General features: G+C 33.4%; 1 protein-coding gene and 2 long non-coding RNA genes across 3 annotated transcripts; all 3 read right to left on the bottom strand.

Moving 5' to 3' along the window:
* Window positions 1-304: 304 nt before the first annotated feature.
* Window positions 305-1952, bottom strand: LOC127714168 (uncharacterized). The gene is made up of 2 exons (XR_007987592.1): window positions 1903-1952; window positions 305-665 (listed from the first exon to the last, which is right to left on the bottom strand). It is a non-coding gene; the product is annotated as an uncharacterized LOC127714168 (long non-coding RNA).
* A 36-nt stretch (window positions 1953-1988) lies between these two features.
* LOC127719141 (MAGE-like protein 2) lies at window positions 1989-5204 on the bottom strand. The gene is made up of 3 exons (XM_052225200.1): window positions 5199-5204; window positions 3016-3585; window positions 1989-2000 (listed from the first exon to the last, which is right to left on the bottom strand). Exons 1-3 carry the CDS (start codon window positions 5202-5204, stop codon window positions 1989-1991), a joined length of 588 nt encoding a protein of 195 aa, XP_052081160.1.
* A 1260-nt stretch (window positions 5205-6464) lies between these two features.
* LOC127718885 (uncharacterized) lies at window positions 6465-13153 on the bottom strand. The gene is made up of 3 exons (XR_007989995.1): window positions 12115-13153; window positions 7384-7547; window positions 6465-6985 (listed from the first exon to the last, which is right to left on the bottom strand). It is a non-coding gene; the product is annotated as an uncharacterized LOC127718885 (long non-coding RNA).
* Window positions 13154-13994: the final 841 nt, after the last annotated feature.

Here is a 13994-nt window from a genome sequence, read left to right as displayed (position 1 = left end):
TACAAAACCCTCCTTAGATTCCATTAAGATGAAAGGGCAAAGTCTAAGACAGTGAGAAAAATCTGGAATGATTAAAAAAATAGAGAAAAATAAAATGCATGGTGCAGATCTGCAACATATAAATGTTCAAAGAGTTCATGCACATTTGGTTGGAAAGTACTAAGCCATTTAGGAGAACTAGTGGATAATGCTTAAATGTAGACATCATAGAGACGGACGCAAGATGACGTATAGTAATCTGTATGTATGGATGCTGCAATAGATGGACGCGACACAACATTTTGAAGAAAGAAGAGCTCTATAATCATAATAATAACTATGCTCTTTAATCCTAAAAAGTGCAAAATATTTCTGACAATTACAAGCATGGACAAGTTGAAAAATGTTTTCATTGTTCTATAAGGAGTATCTTTATTTCTATTAGATATCACTTAAAGCATCCAATATTACAATGCATGACGAATTAGTTTTTATTCCATGAATTTATATAACTGTCTTATGTTGGTGCCTTTTTCCGAGAGCGCTGGTTTTGGCAACGATTTAAGAATGGTTGAAAAACTCTCCCAGCTGTAGTCAGTCTTTTTAGGCCACTGATAGAGTCCACCAGAACATTCTTTCATGTATTTCAGGCACAATTCCTCAATCTCTTCATACACCTTCACAATCTAAGAAAAAAATGATTACCATTAAAAACATGTAACATATTGGTAATATCATGTGTAAAAATCACAATGATAATCCACTAATTATAAACTGAACTTTGCAGTTAATGAGTGGCATATATATGAATATATATTTATATTGATGAACATGAACATCTGTATTTTTTTAAAAATTTGATTCATAATGTTTTAACATCTAAATAAACAGTAAAAGCTAAAATACACTGCAAAAATCTTTTATAAGAAAAAATATGGTAACTCAGAAAAATTTATTTATTGTTATAATTGTTTCCGAGGAGAAGATCTTTGAAAAATTTATAACGACGGATGGATACATACTGATTGCAAAAGTCCATAATGGTTATGACTAGGTGAGATAATGAGAACAGAAACAACAAAAGAAATAAAGGATATTAATAAAACCCAACAGAACAATTGAATAAAACAGTTTACCTCTGCTGTAAATTATAACTAAAGTATACAAATTAGTCAAAACAAACAGTATTTAAACAAGAAGCTCTCAAGAGCCTGTATCGCTCATCTGGACCATCGCTCATAGACCACCCAAAAGACCAATGTGCTCTAGTACATGTAGTATGTTACCTGCTGTTGGCATTTTTAAATTGGACACAGTCCTGCTTGTCCAAATTTTAAAAGGAGATCATCCAAGTACGGTCTTGATCAAGTTTGGTTCTAATTGGTCCAATAGTTTTGAGGAGTAAGATCTTTGAATGCATTTACCTCAAGATCCAACTTTAAACTATGTTCCCATAATGATGACTATCGTCGATCCGACCTGGACCTACCAGACAAAATTTTGTAAAGGAACCATCCAAGGACTATTGGTTCCAATTGACCCAGTTGTTTCCGAGGAGAAGATCTTTAAATGAAAAATTTATAACGACGGATGGATACATAGTGATTGCAAAAGGCCATAATGGTTATGACTAGGTGAGATAATGAGAATAGAAACGAAACATTTTCATCAACAGAACAATAATACCTCTGCTACAAAACATTTCTTCTTTTTTCCCATGGGTAGAGAAACAGTTACATAGTCTCCAACTTTGAACCTTAAATTATCAGTCAATAATTGTAATATATCAAGAGAAATGAAAGTTAGAGCATTAATGTAATTGTTAAAATGACAAAACACACTCTTCTCAATTGACTCTACTTTTTTAATTTGGAATATTGCATACAATTGAAAATATGCATCAAGTATGAAAAACACAGTCACCTTGGTTCGGGTTTCTTCTTAGGACTTTCTGGAAGTAGTTCAAGAATATGAGGTTGACACTGGGCTTAAACAGTCATCAGTATACATTAACTCGCCATCTGTAAATAATATATGACATACAACTATTATTCTAGTTAAATGTTTACTACCTTTTGAAAACATCCTCTTAATGTCATATCCCTGACACTGTAAGGATACTGGAGAAATTGATTTGGACTTTAGAATCTACCATGATGAAATTATGTTTTTTTAAGATAAAGAGTGCATACCATATTTTTTTTATAGGAGATGGTGTGGCTGTACACTTTTTGTTCTTTTTTTTCTGTATACATTAGGTTATTATTAAGGCATTCCGTATTTTGCCTTCTGTCTCAGTGATGATACAATTTGTAAACATGCACATCTTATGGATCAAATATTGAACATTTCTAATAAATTCTAAATGAAGCAATATATATGTAACACTAAAACTTCACCTTGTAGAAACATATCTGTCTCCCATAGTCCTGTAGTAGGAAAAACCAAATTTTCTAGGTGAAATGGATCAGTAACGGCTTTATCTGAAAAGAATAAATTTGAACAAAGATTGTTTTGTACTTTTCCAACGAGTCCTGTGATAAATCTAATCATGACAAATAACTCCAGTAAAGTATTAAACTAATTAGAAATAATGTGGCCGAATGGGAAATTAGAAAGTTGATGCGGGACAAATCTTTAAATTACAGACATGGTACAACAACAAAATGGAAGGACGAGGGGTAAATAAGCATGAGACAAAGTCCCTAACAAATTAGAGTAAAGCATAGTATAATAGCAGGGCAACAATGGCTTCATTGTTCTTCATCTAAAAGTCACCGTGAGGCCTTCATTCTAGCTTCAGGCCAAATAAAGCATTTATTTTTATCAACATCAATAACTCTTTTACGAATATATTTTTCAGATACGAACGAACTGACATGCTGAGTACTATATACCCCCCTCACCGTTTTGCTATCAAAGGGGACAGGATAAAAAATACAACAATATTTTGATTCATAAATTGCTACTGACCTTCATCTGGCTCCGGTTGACTTTCATTTGGTACCGACGGTTCTTCATGTGGTACTGGCTGACCTTCATATTGTCTTTGTTGACCATCATCTGGTACTGGCTGAACATCATCTGGTATTGCTGACCTTCATCTGGTACTGGTTTTTCATCTTGTACTGGCTGACCTTCATCTGGTACTGGTATTGGTTGTTCTTCATCTGGTACTGGCTGACCTTCATCTGGTACTTTCTGACCTTTATCTGGTACTGGCTGACATTTATCTGGTTCTGGCTGACCTTCATTTGGTACTGGTTGTTTATCTGGTACTGGCTGAACTTCATCTGGTACTAGTTCTTCTACTGATATTAGTTGTTCTTCATCTGGTACTGGCTGTCTTTCACCTGGTACTTGCTGACCTTTATCTGGTACTGGTTGTTCATCTGGTACTGGTTGTTCATTTGGTACTGGATGACCTTCATCTGGTACTGGTTGTACATCTGGTACTGGCTGAACTTCATCTGGTACTGGTTGTTCTTCTGCTGGTACTGGCTGACCTTCATCTGGTACTTGCTGACCTTTATCTGGTACTGGTTGTTCATCTGGTACTGGATGACCTTCATCTGGTACTGATTGTTCATCTGGTTCTAGCTGGTTCTAGACTTTACATCTGTTCTTTCTGGAAAGTTTCTTTTTACATCTTTCTTTTCAACAAAAACAAGCCTCCTTTGTGTATGTGCGTGTTCCTCTGACCTTCTGGGCAGGATTGGTTTACTGTTACAGTAATAGAAAAATTCTCTAGGGGACAGGATGCATTTACTTCCTGCTGCTTTTGCAGTTTTTTTAAAAACACAAATTTTACGGTCACACGGGCCCTTACCATGTCGTGAGCCGAAGAAGTGTTTCTCTGTAGCTATACCAAAGTCCTCATTGGAAAAGGAACAATGTGTAAAGCCTATTTTGTTCTTGTATTGTGTTGGGGCTCCTTCTGAGAACTGTATGACCTTTTGCAAAGTGCCAATGCATTCTTCATGGAGCTTTTGGATAGAAAGGCCCACAAAATGTTGGAAACCATGATGATCATGTGTCAAGTCATCAGAGATATAGATGATGGAATCAGTGATGATATAGTTTGCAACAATTGGGTGGATGGTGCAAGAATATTGCTCCAATGAAGTCCCTGCGGAGGATCTTGAGCCTTACAGGTGAAAATTTCGGCACAATCCATACAGAAAACAGCAGTTTTTACTGGTTTGAAGTTTTTTTAGTGCTTACTTTTCTAAGTTATATTTTGTATTTATTCGTTTAGCGAGCGGTTTGGCAAAAACAATCCAAAAAAAGAGACAAGAAAATTATGCAAATTCTAGATCTTTATTATTTCTTTAGACTTTCATACAAACATAGAATTACAATCAATCCTAATTTTAGCATATAACATTTAAATAACCAAATAACCTGCGTGTCAATTTTAACATAAAACACTGACATAGTTATAAATATCAATAACATATCAATAGGTTGCCAAATATAAATTGAAAACCCCCTAATTTTAAATATTATTGACCCAGACTCCGGAAAATATAAGTTACGGATTTCACCGTTCTTTGACAAGATATTTAGTGAAACTCTGTAAATAGTATACACATACGTACTCAAAAAGTATTTTGCTAATCGAATATTCAATCGAAATGGATCCCCAATTCAGAAAAAAAGCTTTGCGATCTGAAAACATCCGATCAATTTGGAAGACACATTTTGCTTACCGAGTTTGTTTTCCAAATGACGCATTACGTCAAACAATGCCTATTTCCCACTAAACCAATAAAATCGCGGAACAGCAATGTCAACAAGAAACTTAAAGTTACTCAAAATTACACGCAGGCTTAATGTAAGTCAATTCATATAATTCATCCTACAATATTTACAATAGTCGATCAACAATAGACACACTTAATTACGGATTATTCTTGAATTACACATTCAAGAAGTGACAACTAGGACATGAAAGCTCGTAATGAATTTGACCACTTTTATCAACAATATGCATTTTTAGTAAATCAAATATTTTTTGGCTTGAGCAATCATATGCATATTTAGTAACTCAAATATTCTCTGGCTTGAACAATACTAAATACTAATGAAGACCAAAGTGATTTCTTCAATCTTAATCTATAGCTTTACACTAAAAGAGTCTTTTTCAAAACATCACGGTTTGTCTTAATAACAGGACAACGATCATCTACCAAAATACGTTCACAACACTTACAAACCTTCATTACGCGGAAGAATGACACACATGTTATTTGTTCATTTCTATGCAATGTATAAAGACTATAATTAAACATATAAGCCAAATAATCTGGTTAGAAATGATGGTGTTGTAATGGGACTATTCAAGAATATTAAATATATATATGTCCAGTATGAAGTCACGACAACAATTATCTGAAACGTCTTGACTATCTCAAAAACACCCTTGTTATATCAATAAAACAATATCAAACACATTAGTTAAAAAATTACGCATGTTATTAGATTGTAAACAGAAAAGCAAACAATAACTTTATAATATATAATGATTCGAAATAAACTAGTTTAACTAAAACTTATAAAACAGGGATATGTGTCAAAAGGATAGTGTCACGATGTCAAATTTCCGTGTTCGGTGAACCTTGATATATGTGTCAAAATCGTAATTTGGAATATTATGTAAATAGTTCATACCATAGTGAACAAGTGTACTAAGTTTCAAGATGATGGTAAACTACCTTCATTAAAAACTTTAACCTGATAATGTACTGGTTCAAAACTATCATATTTCTAGGATAAGAAATCCTGAAATCGGGATCTAATCTATTATTTGGCATAACATTTACAAAGATTACATCAAAATAAACATGAATACTAAGTTTCAAGTGATGTAATCTCATTTTCTTGGAAAATTACCATGACCAAAAACAAAACCTAAACCGGACACGGGACGGACGAACAGACGGATAGATATCCAGATGCGGATCCATGATTTTAAAAATGGATGGGAGGGGGAGGTGCATCAAGTCAACATTTAGAGTGGGTCTTGCCCCCCCCCCCCCCCCCCCCCTTCACTGTAATTGGCCTCTGGTATTAGGCGGATGGAAGCATACACAAGAGAACATTATACGCGCCACCCTTACTATCGTAGACAGGTTATACAAATCTTTAACACAAAATGCAAGTCGCAGCATTCCAACAAAAATTGAAAGTTATAAACAGATCATAAACATTTAGTTACCCCATTCCCAATTGCATCCAAATAGTAAAGTTAATCTTCTGTTAGTATGTACATACACCGAGTATCATTTACAGATATTCTAAACCATAAAAATACAATTACCTTTACCATAAACAAGGATCATAGTAATCATAAAGTTTATCAGATTAAATAAATTCAATCAATGTATTTCACGTTAGGTTTAAAATTGACCAAAGCGGACAAACACTTAATACTTTTCATTGGCTTAAAATTTAGAATTATTAATTCAAAACATGACAAGCAGTGAATAATAAAATTTAATACGCATGTCTGCGAGGCACTGAGACATATCGTGACAATTCACACAAAAACTGTCATCGAAGTGCTAAACTATACTCTTCAATGATTCTAGATCTATTTACTTTTATTGCATTTCCCAATAAAGCCTTTTCTTGCGGCTAGCAAAACATCCAAATGTTTGCATTCGTCATTAACTTGAGCAGTCACAGGCATCTCATTGACAGCATTTTTCTGCGTTTTCCTCTTTTTTACATTTGATTTCTTCACTCCTCGCCTAAGATACATGGATGCCAACTTTAATGTTGCAATACTTGCAAAAACCTCACAGTCAGAAGCGTTTTCGGATATTATCCCATTTTCCTTCATTGCTTCCACATGCGCAGGTAAAGTCATTTTTATGTCTTTGTGATCTGTAGGGAAAGTGTCTATTATAGGGTTTCCATGCAGTTCAACCTTTTCCACAATTCTGAAATATTTCTCAAAAAATTTCGGTCTGTATCCTATGCTTGCCATAATATAGATAACCTAAGAGAACAAATATCAGACATTTAAGATATGTCAAAACAAATGTACCATGCTAGTGTTTTGTATTATAATATCAAACTATACGGGAGACACAAAATATTCAAATTAAAAGAAAATGAAACACATAAAAGGGGTATTGATTATATTCAAACACTCATTCCTTTTTTCCCAATCTAAAGATCAACGAATATCAACTTTATTGAACGTTTAGATTCTTCCTGTTATTAGTCTGGGAAATATTCAAAAGTCTTTACTGAAATTTATAATACTATTATAGACTTTTAAAGTCTAATATACGGATTAATTATTATCCCTTTGCCATTTTTGTAACTTCTTTGTTTTACCACCATTGTATAACAGTAAATAACAGTAAAGAAAAGCAAGGAAAATGAACTCACCTCCGTTCCAATTAAATGTGGCCATGAAAACCAGGCAACAGCGACTGATAAAATTGAAAATAATAGCAAAGACAGGATAACAAAGCATATATGTTTAATTGTTGATGCTGTCTCTTTCCTTTTCATCATGAAAAACATATGCAAGGATTCCCAGTGTTGAACTCCTAAAGAAAATTAAAAAAAAGGTGAGCAAAATATCATATATTTTTTTGGAGAAGTCTTGAATTTTTAAACGTCGATGTTTGTTGTTCATCTTTGTTTTTCGACCTTTAATTACATTTTCTCAATTTTAAATTGAACACATTGCGTCGAGACAGAAATAACCAAATAAAAAAAAAAAAGAAATGGAATCATATTCAACAAAAACTTTCAATTGATAACTTAAGGGCATACGATACAGTTTTGATTACACAGTGATCTTTCACAAGAATTTGCATACAAGCTATTTTTTACCTGATCAGTTATAATATGTTATAAATATATTCCTTTATATGCTACTTTTTGAGATAAACGAGGTCGAAATTTTAAATAATTACTGAAAATTTCGGAATTTTTGACTTTTTATAATTATCTTGAGCAGAAAAACCTAATTTTTGTTTGGTTTCAAATCAAGCGGTGTTTGTAAAAACATTTAGAATATCTTAACATAAGTATTTTCGAAATAATTCATATTTATTATTGTTTCTTAATTTTAGAAAAAAACAGGATTTATTTGCTGTATATCTATCTAATTTAAAAAAAATTATCTGTGATTTTTTAATAGAAAATTGGTAAAATTAATCTTCAAACATAATAAAGCCAAATTTCATTTAAAAAAACAGGGGTCCATGTACTACGTCACATTGCGACGTCGCGAAGAATAAAGTTTTACGTAGCGACGTTATTACCTTCGCTGTAGCTGTATTGTATGCCCTCAAGCGAACTTAAAAGATTTAACAATAAATTATAAAGTATTCTTCAGTCTTTTATCAATGTTAACATTTTCTCTTTTTTGCCATCATCTAAGATCTGTTATGTCTATCTCTTTTAGTATTTGTAAGTTATGGTTTACAAGTATTGATAATAAATACCCAACTACTTACAAAGCGACTGTCGACAAATATGAAAAGTCTGCATCAAGGTAATTATTGGATACGATATCTTAACACGACTTCACGTTTTCCTATCAAGACACATAAGATGATTTTTTTTAATCCAAAAGATCTTGTCGAATTTTTTTTACATGTGAAATGCTGTCTTTACCGGTCTTCGTTTTGTCATGTTTTCATTAGCGCATTCAAAATTTACGACGCACAATGAGCACACGGGTATCTAAACCTTGCAAGAGACCCTAGGTTGTGGATGCTTTATCGTCTCTCCACGACAACATGTTGTTGTTCTAGCAGACAAAGTCTCTAACAAATTTGTTTTAATATGTACAAATCATTATTTGGAATGTTTAACTTAAGAACTTGGAATTCAAAGCAAAGCTGTGAATCTCACATATATCTCCACATCATTCATGAATAAAGGAGATTTTAATACAAAAAAGTCCGCCCTTCTCTTGTTGGATATTAGCATCAAACAGGACGTTGAAAATCTCCCGCCTTTATACAGGAAACCTGAACTTTACTCCAATCCGTACAAGGAATGATACATATAAAAATAAGAGGATGTGGTATATGAGACAACTCTCCCTCCACAAGAGCCCAAATGACACAGAAATTAACAACTATAGGTCACCGTACGGTCTTTAACAATGAGCAAAACCCATACCGCAAAGTCAACATAGACGGGTTGTCATATTAGATTAAACATCTTTCTAAAGGTCGGCTTCATATCTTGATCTTTTCCTCATTATTAACACAGACTGATGATTTCAAACTAAAACCTAAAACAAACGTAATGATTTCAACTTTCCAAACGTCACCTTCCCATTTTTCAGCAGTAACATACCCTCTTCCTCATCGTTTGGCGTTTATATATCCCTATTGATACGTTACGCTCGTGCATCTTCACACTATACATACTGTGGATTCATTATTATTTGTTGAATACCAATTTTCGTGGGTTTCATGGGTACATGTAAACCACGAATTCAAATGTTCAACGAATTACAAATTTTCTGTAGGCTTTGTATGCACAGATTGGCAAAACCATGAAATCAAATATCCACGAACATGCAAATTTTCCTCAATCCACGAAAATTGATACCTACGAAAATAAATGAATCCACAGTACTTCATTTGCAGGAATGTTATCCGTACACAAAAAGTTCTCCAAAAGAGATATAAGGAAGAACAACTGAAATCAACATTACATAAGTTTTACGGTCACTATCACGAATTGGTTGACCGATACTATGTCTGTGTCTCAACTTAGTATTTAACTTGTTCATTTCTATAATTTAACAGTTTAATGTATATATAAATTTTCTTCACACAAAATGTTAAAACCAGGTATTATTCACCATTTTCTAAATAAGGAAATGCCTGTACCAAGTCAGGAATATGGCAGTTGTTTTCCATTCATTTGATGTGTTTGAGCTTTTGATTTTGCCATTTGATAAAGGACTTTCCGTTTTGAATTTTCCTTGGAATTCGGTATTTTTGTTATTTTACTTTTTGTTAAGCCGATTGTAAGTTTTTGCGAAAGATATTTCCATTTTGTTTTTATTTTAGAAAAGGAGATTTATTAAAAAAAAAAGGAACATAAGTCGAGTTTACAACAATAATTTTCGTCCTCTCAAACAAAATATCAAATATCATTTTTCGTTTCGTATGACACAATATGATTATAATTAATACAAATGTTATGATTTCAATTGATTACATTTTGTGTTTTTGATTGTGTTTTTCAGCTGCTGATAACGGATCAAAGTCAAATTAGACTGAACATATATACCGTAACAGCTATCCTGATCAAACTCAGATTAGACTGAACATAAATACCGTAACAGCTATCCTGATCAAACTTAGATTCGACTGATCATAAATACCGTATCAGCTATCCTTATCAAAGTCAGATTAGACTGAACATCTATACCGTAACAGCTATCCTGATCAAATTCAGATTAGACTGAACATAAATACCGTAATAGCTATCCTGATCAAACTCAGATTAGACTGAACATCAATACCGTAACAGCTATCCTGATCAAACTTAGATTCGACTGATCATAAATACCGTATCAGCTATCCTTATCAAAGTCAGATTAGACTGAACATAAATACCGTAACAGCTATCCTAATCAAACTCAGATTAGACTGAACATCAATACCGTAACAGCTATCCTTATCAGAGTCAGATTAGACTGAACATAAATACCGGAACATCTATCCTTATCCAAGTCAGATTAGACTGAACATAAATACCGTAACAGCTATACTTATCAAAGTCAGATAAGACTGAACATACATACCGTAACAGCTATCCTTATCAAAGTCAGAAAAGACTGAACATAAATACCGAAACAGCTATCCTTATCAAAGTCCGATAAGACTGAACATAAATACCGTAACAGCTATCCTGATTAAAGTCAGATTAGACTGAACATCAATACCGTAACAGCTATCCTTATCAAAGTCAGATTAGATTAAATATAAATACCGAAACAGCTATTCTTATCAAAGTCAGATTAGACTGAACATAAATACTGAAACAGCTATCCTTATCAAAGTCAGATAAGACTGAACATAAATACTGTAACAGCTATCCTTATCAAAGTCAGATTAGACTGAACATAAATACCGTAACAGCTATCCTGATCAAAGTCAGATAAGACTGAACATAAATACCGTAACAGCTATCCTTATCAAAGTCAGATTAGACTGAACATAAATATCGTAACAGCTATCCTGATCAAAGTCAGATTAGACTGAACATCTATACCGTAACAGCTATCCTGATCAAATTCAGATTAGACTGAACAATAAATACCGTAATAGCTATCCTGATCAAACTCAGATTAGACTGAACATCAATACCGTAACAGCTTGCCTTATTAAAGTCAGATTAGACTGAACATAAGTATCGTAACAGCTTGCCTTAACAAAGTCAGATTAGACTGAACATAAATACCGTAACATCTATTCTGATGAAAGTCAGATTAGACTAAACATAAATATCGTAACAGCTATCCTGATTAAAGTCTGATTAGACTGAACATAAATACCGTAACAGCTATACTTATCAAAGTTAGATTAGACTGAACATAAATACCGAAACAGCTATTCTTATCAAAGTCAGATTAGACTGAACATAAATACCGTAACAGCTATCCTGATTAAAGTCAGATTGGACTAAACATAAATACCGTAACAGCTATCCTGAAGAAAGTCAGATTAGACTGAACATAAATACCGTAACAGCTATCCTTATCAAAGTCAGATTAGACTGAACATAAGTATCGTAACAGTTTGCCTTAACAAAGTCAGATTAGACTGAACATAAATACCGTAACAGCTATCCTTATCAAAATCAGATTAGACTGAACATAAATACCGTAACAGCTTGCCTTATCAAAGTCAGATTAGACTGAATATACATACCGTAACAGCTATCCTTATCAAAGTCAGATAAGACTGAACATAAATACCGTAACAGCTACCCTGATTAAAGTCAGATTAGACTGAGCATAAGTATCGTAACAGCTATCCTTATCAAAGTCAGATTAGACTGAACATAAATACCGTAACAGCTATCCTTGTTGGATTAAATATTATTTTATATGAGATAAATAACAATGTTTACCTGTTATGTTAGGTGCCATTTGCGGAACAATCATATGCGACGAAGCCTGTATTACAGACATTGCGTAGCTCCAAATTAACGGATGCGTATACAGATTGGTTGGGTTGTACCATGAGTTGCCTTTGGTACGATAACTGTAATACCATAGATTTCCCGTCATGTTTAAAACTCTCAGAACCAGAAACGTTGCAAGACCCCACGCCCAGCTCTTCCGAAGGATTCCCATGATTATGTACGCCAAGCCTAGGACAAAAAATAAAACGAGTTCAAAGTTAACAGAAAATGCATTTCAATATCGGAGTTCCCCTAAGGATGGAATATTGAACTGAGCCAAGAACATCATCGAAAGCATAACATTCGTTGATATAGTGAAAAAATGTACATATTTTGGTATAAAACCTTGGTGGAAAATATCGAACGTATACATCTGGTAAAGAAGATCGAAAAAAATCCCACTGCACCCGTGGAACAACTAGCCAATAATTCAAAAACTTCTCCCAGCAGTTATCGCCTGGAATATTGGAACATCCGGGCTCTACATCCTGAGTAAGAGCATCGTGTGAAGTAGGGTCACGTTTAAATGCTTTCAGTGATTCGACAACTTTTTCAGACACCAGTTTCGCTGAGATAACATTTTGTAGAAGGGCTCCGAAATATAAATCAACCAGTTTCTTCCTAACTTTATCGTTCCAAAACTTAACAGAGAGAATATTAAAACTGATCGTGTATATACGTGTGTGGTAACAATCATTTTTCTCGATATTTAAACCTGCATCATAGAAAGGGATTTGTATGTTGGGGTGAGCTTCGCTGCTTAAACTGTGATCATTTAAAGCATTCTGAATATAGCCATTGATATGGGATTCTGCATTCTTAATGGCATCATCGGTCTTCAAATTCTCTTCTCCAACTTGTATTGTCTGTGTATAAGTATATAATTTGGCCAATTCATTTTCCATTAATTCAATATCATATATTTCTGATGCCATCGTTTAGATCTTCCCTGAATGAATTGTGTTTTTGTCTGAAATAACATTATCATTATGTAGGACATTTATTTAAATACGCATACATGCACTAAATAAACTTCTTTTTAACATAGGTTAACAACTTTGACTGGTTAATGATAATAATAATAAATCTTGAAAGGCGCCTTGGCCGCAAGAAAGGCTTAGTTTTTTTAATTTATTTATCTAACACTTGGTCAATACTGCTACTGATTGACTGTTACTCTCCGAAGAGTATCATCAGCTAAGTAGTCTGTAGTAGACTGTATTGATATCAATTATGAAAGACTTCTTTTCAATGTTCAGGTGAACTTGATCTTAGATGAATTTTGTTATTTTTTATATCATTTTTGGTCAAAAACTAAGTATTAAGGTATTTAGGAATATATACATTCCTTTGAATGAGCATTCCTAACGAAGGTTCATCCAGAAAAGCACGTCGGAGAAAATGAAGAACAATTCACACCAAACGTTTAACTCAAAATCGGACCACCGAATTACATAAACATGAAACAATAACGTAAGTTAGATGTAAAAAAAAAAAATTATGAGAATTAATGGGACAAGGAATTTTCACAGGTCGAGGAATGAACGATAACACCATGATCACCCCATAAACAAAATAAAGAAAAAAACCAAACAACATTCAAGAAGAATAACGCCTAAAATTGAACAGAGATAACTAGAAGAACAAAACCAAAAGCAGCCATGAAGTCAATTAACTCATCATAGATAGTAAGATTATTTTTTTCTTCTACAAAATACTCATCAGTGACGCTCGAATAAAAAAAAGTTCATTAAGCCAAATAAAGTACGAAGTTGAAGACCCAACATTCCGAAAGGTTTTGCCAAATACAGCTAAGGTAATCTGTT

This window comes from Mytilus californianus, unplaced genomic scaffold, assembly GCF_021869535.1.
Source record: "Mytilus californianus isolate M0D057914Y unplaced genomic scaffold, xbMytCali1.0.p SCAF_1, whole genome shotgun sequence".
Lineage (NCBI taxonomy): Eukaryota > Metazoa > Mollusca > Bivalvia > Mytilida > Mytilidae > Mytilus > Mytilus californianus.
The sequence above is the reverse complement of the archived record's forward strand: the minus strand, read 5'-3'. Positions and strand labels throughout refer to the sequence as shown.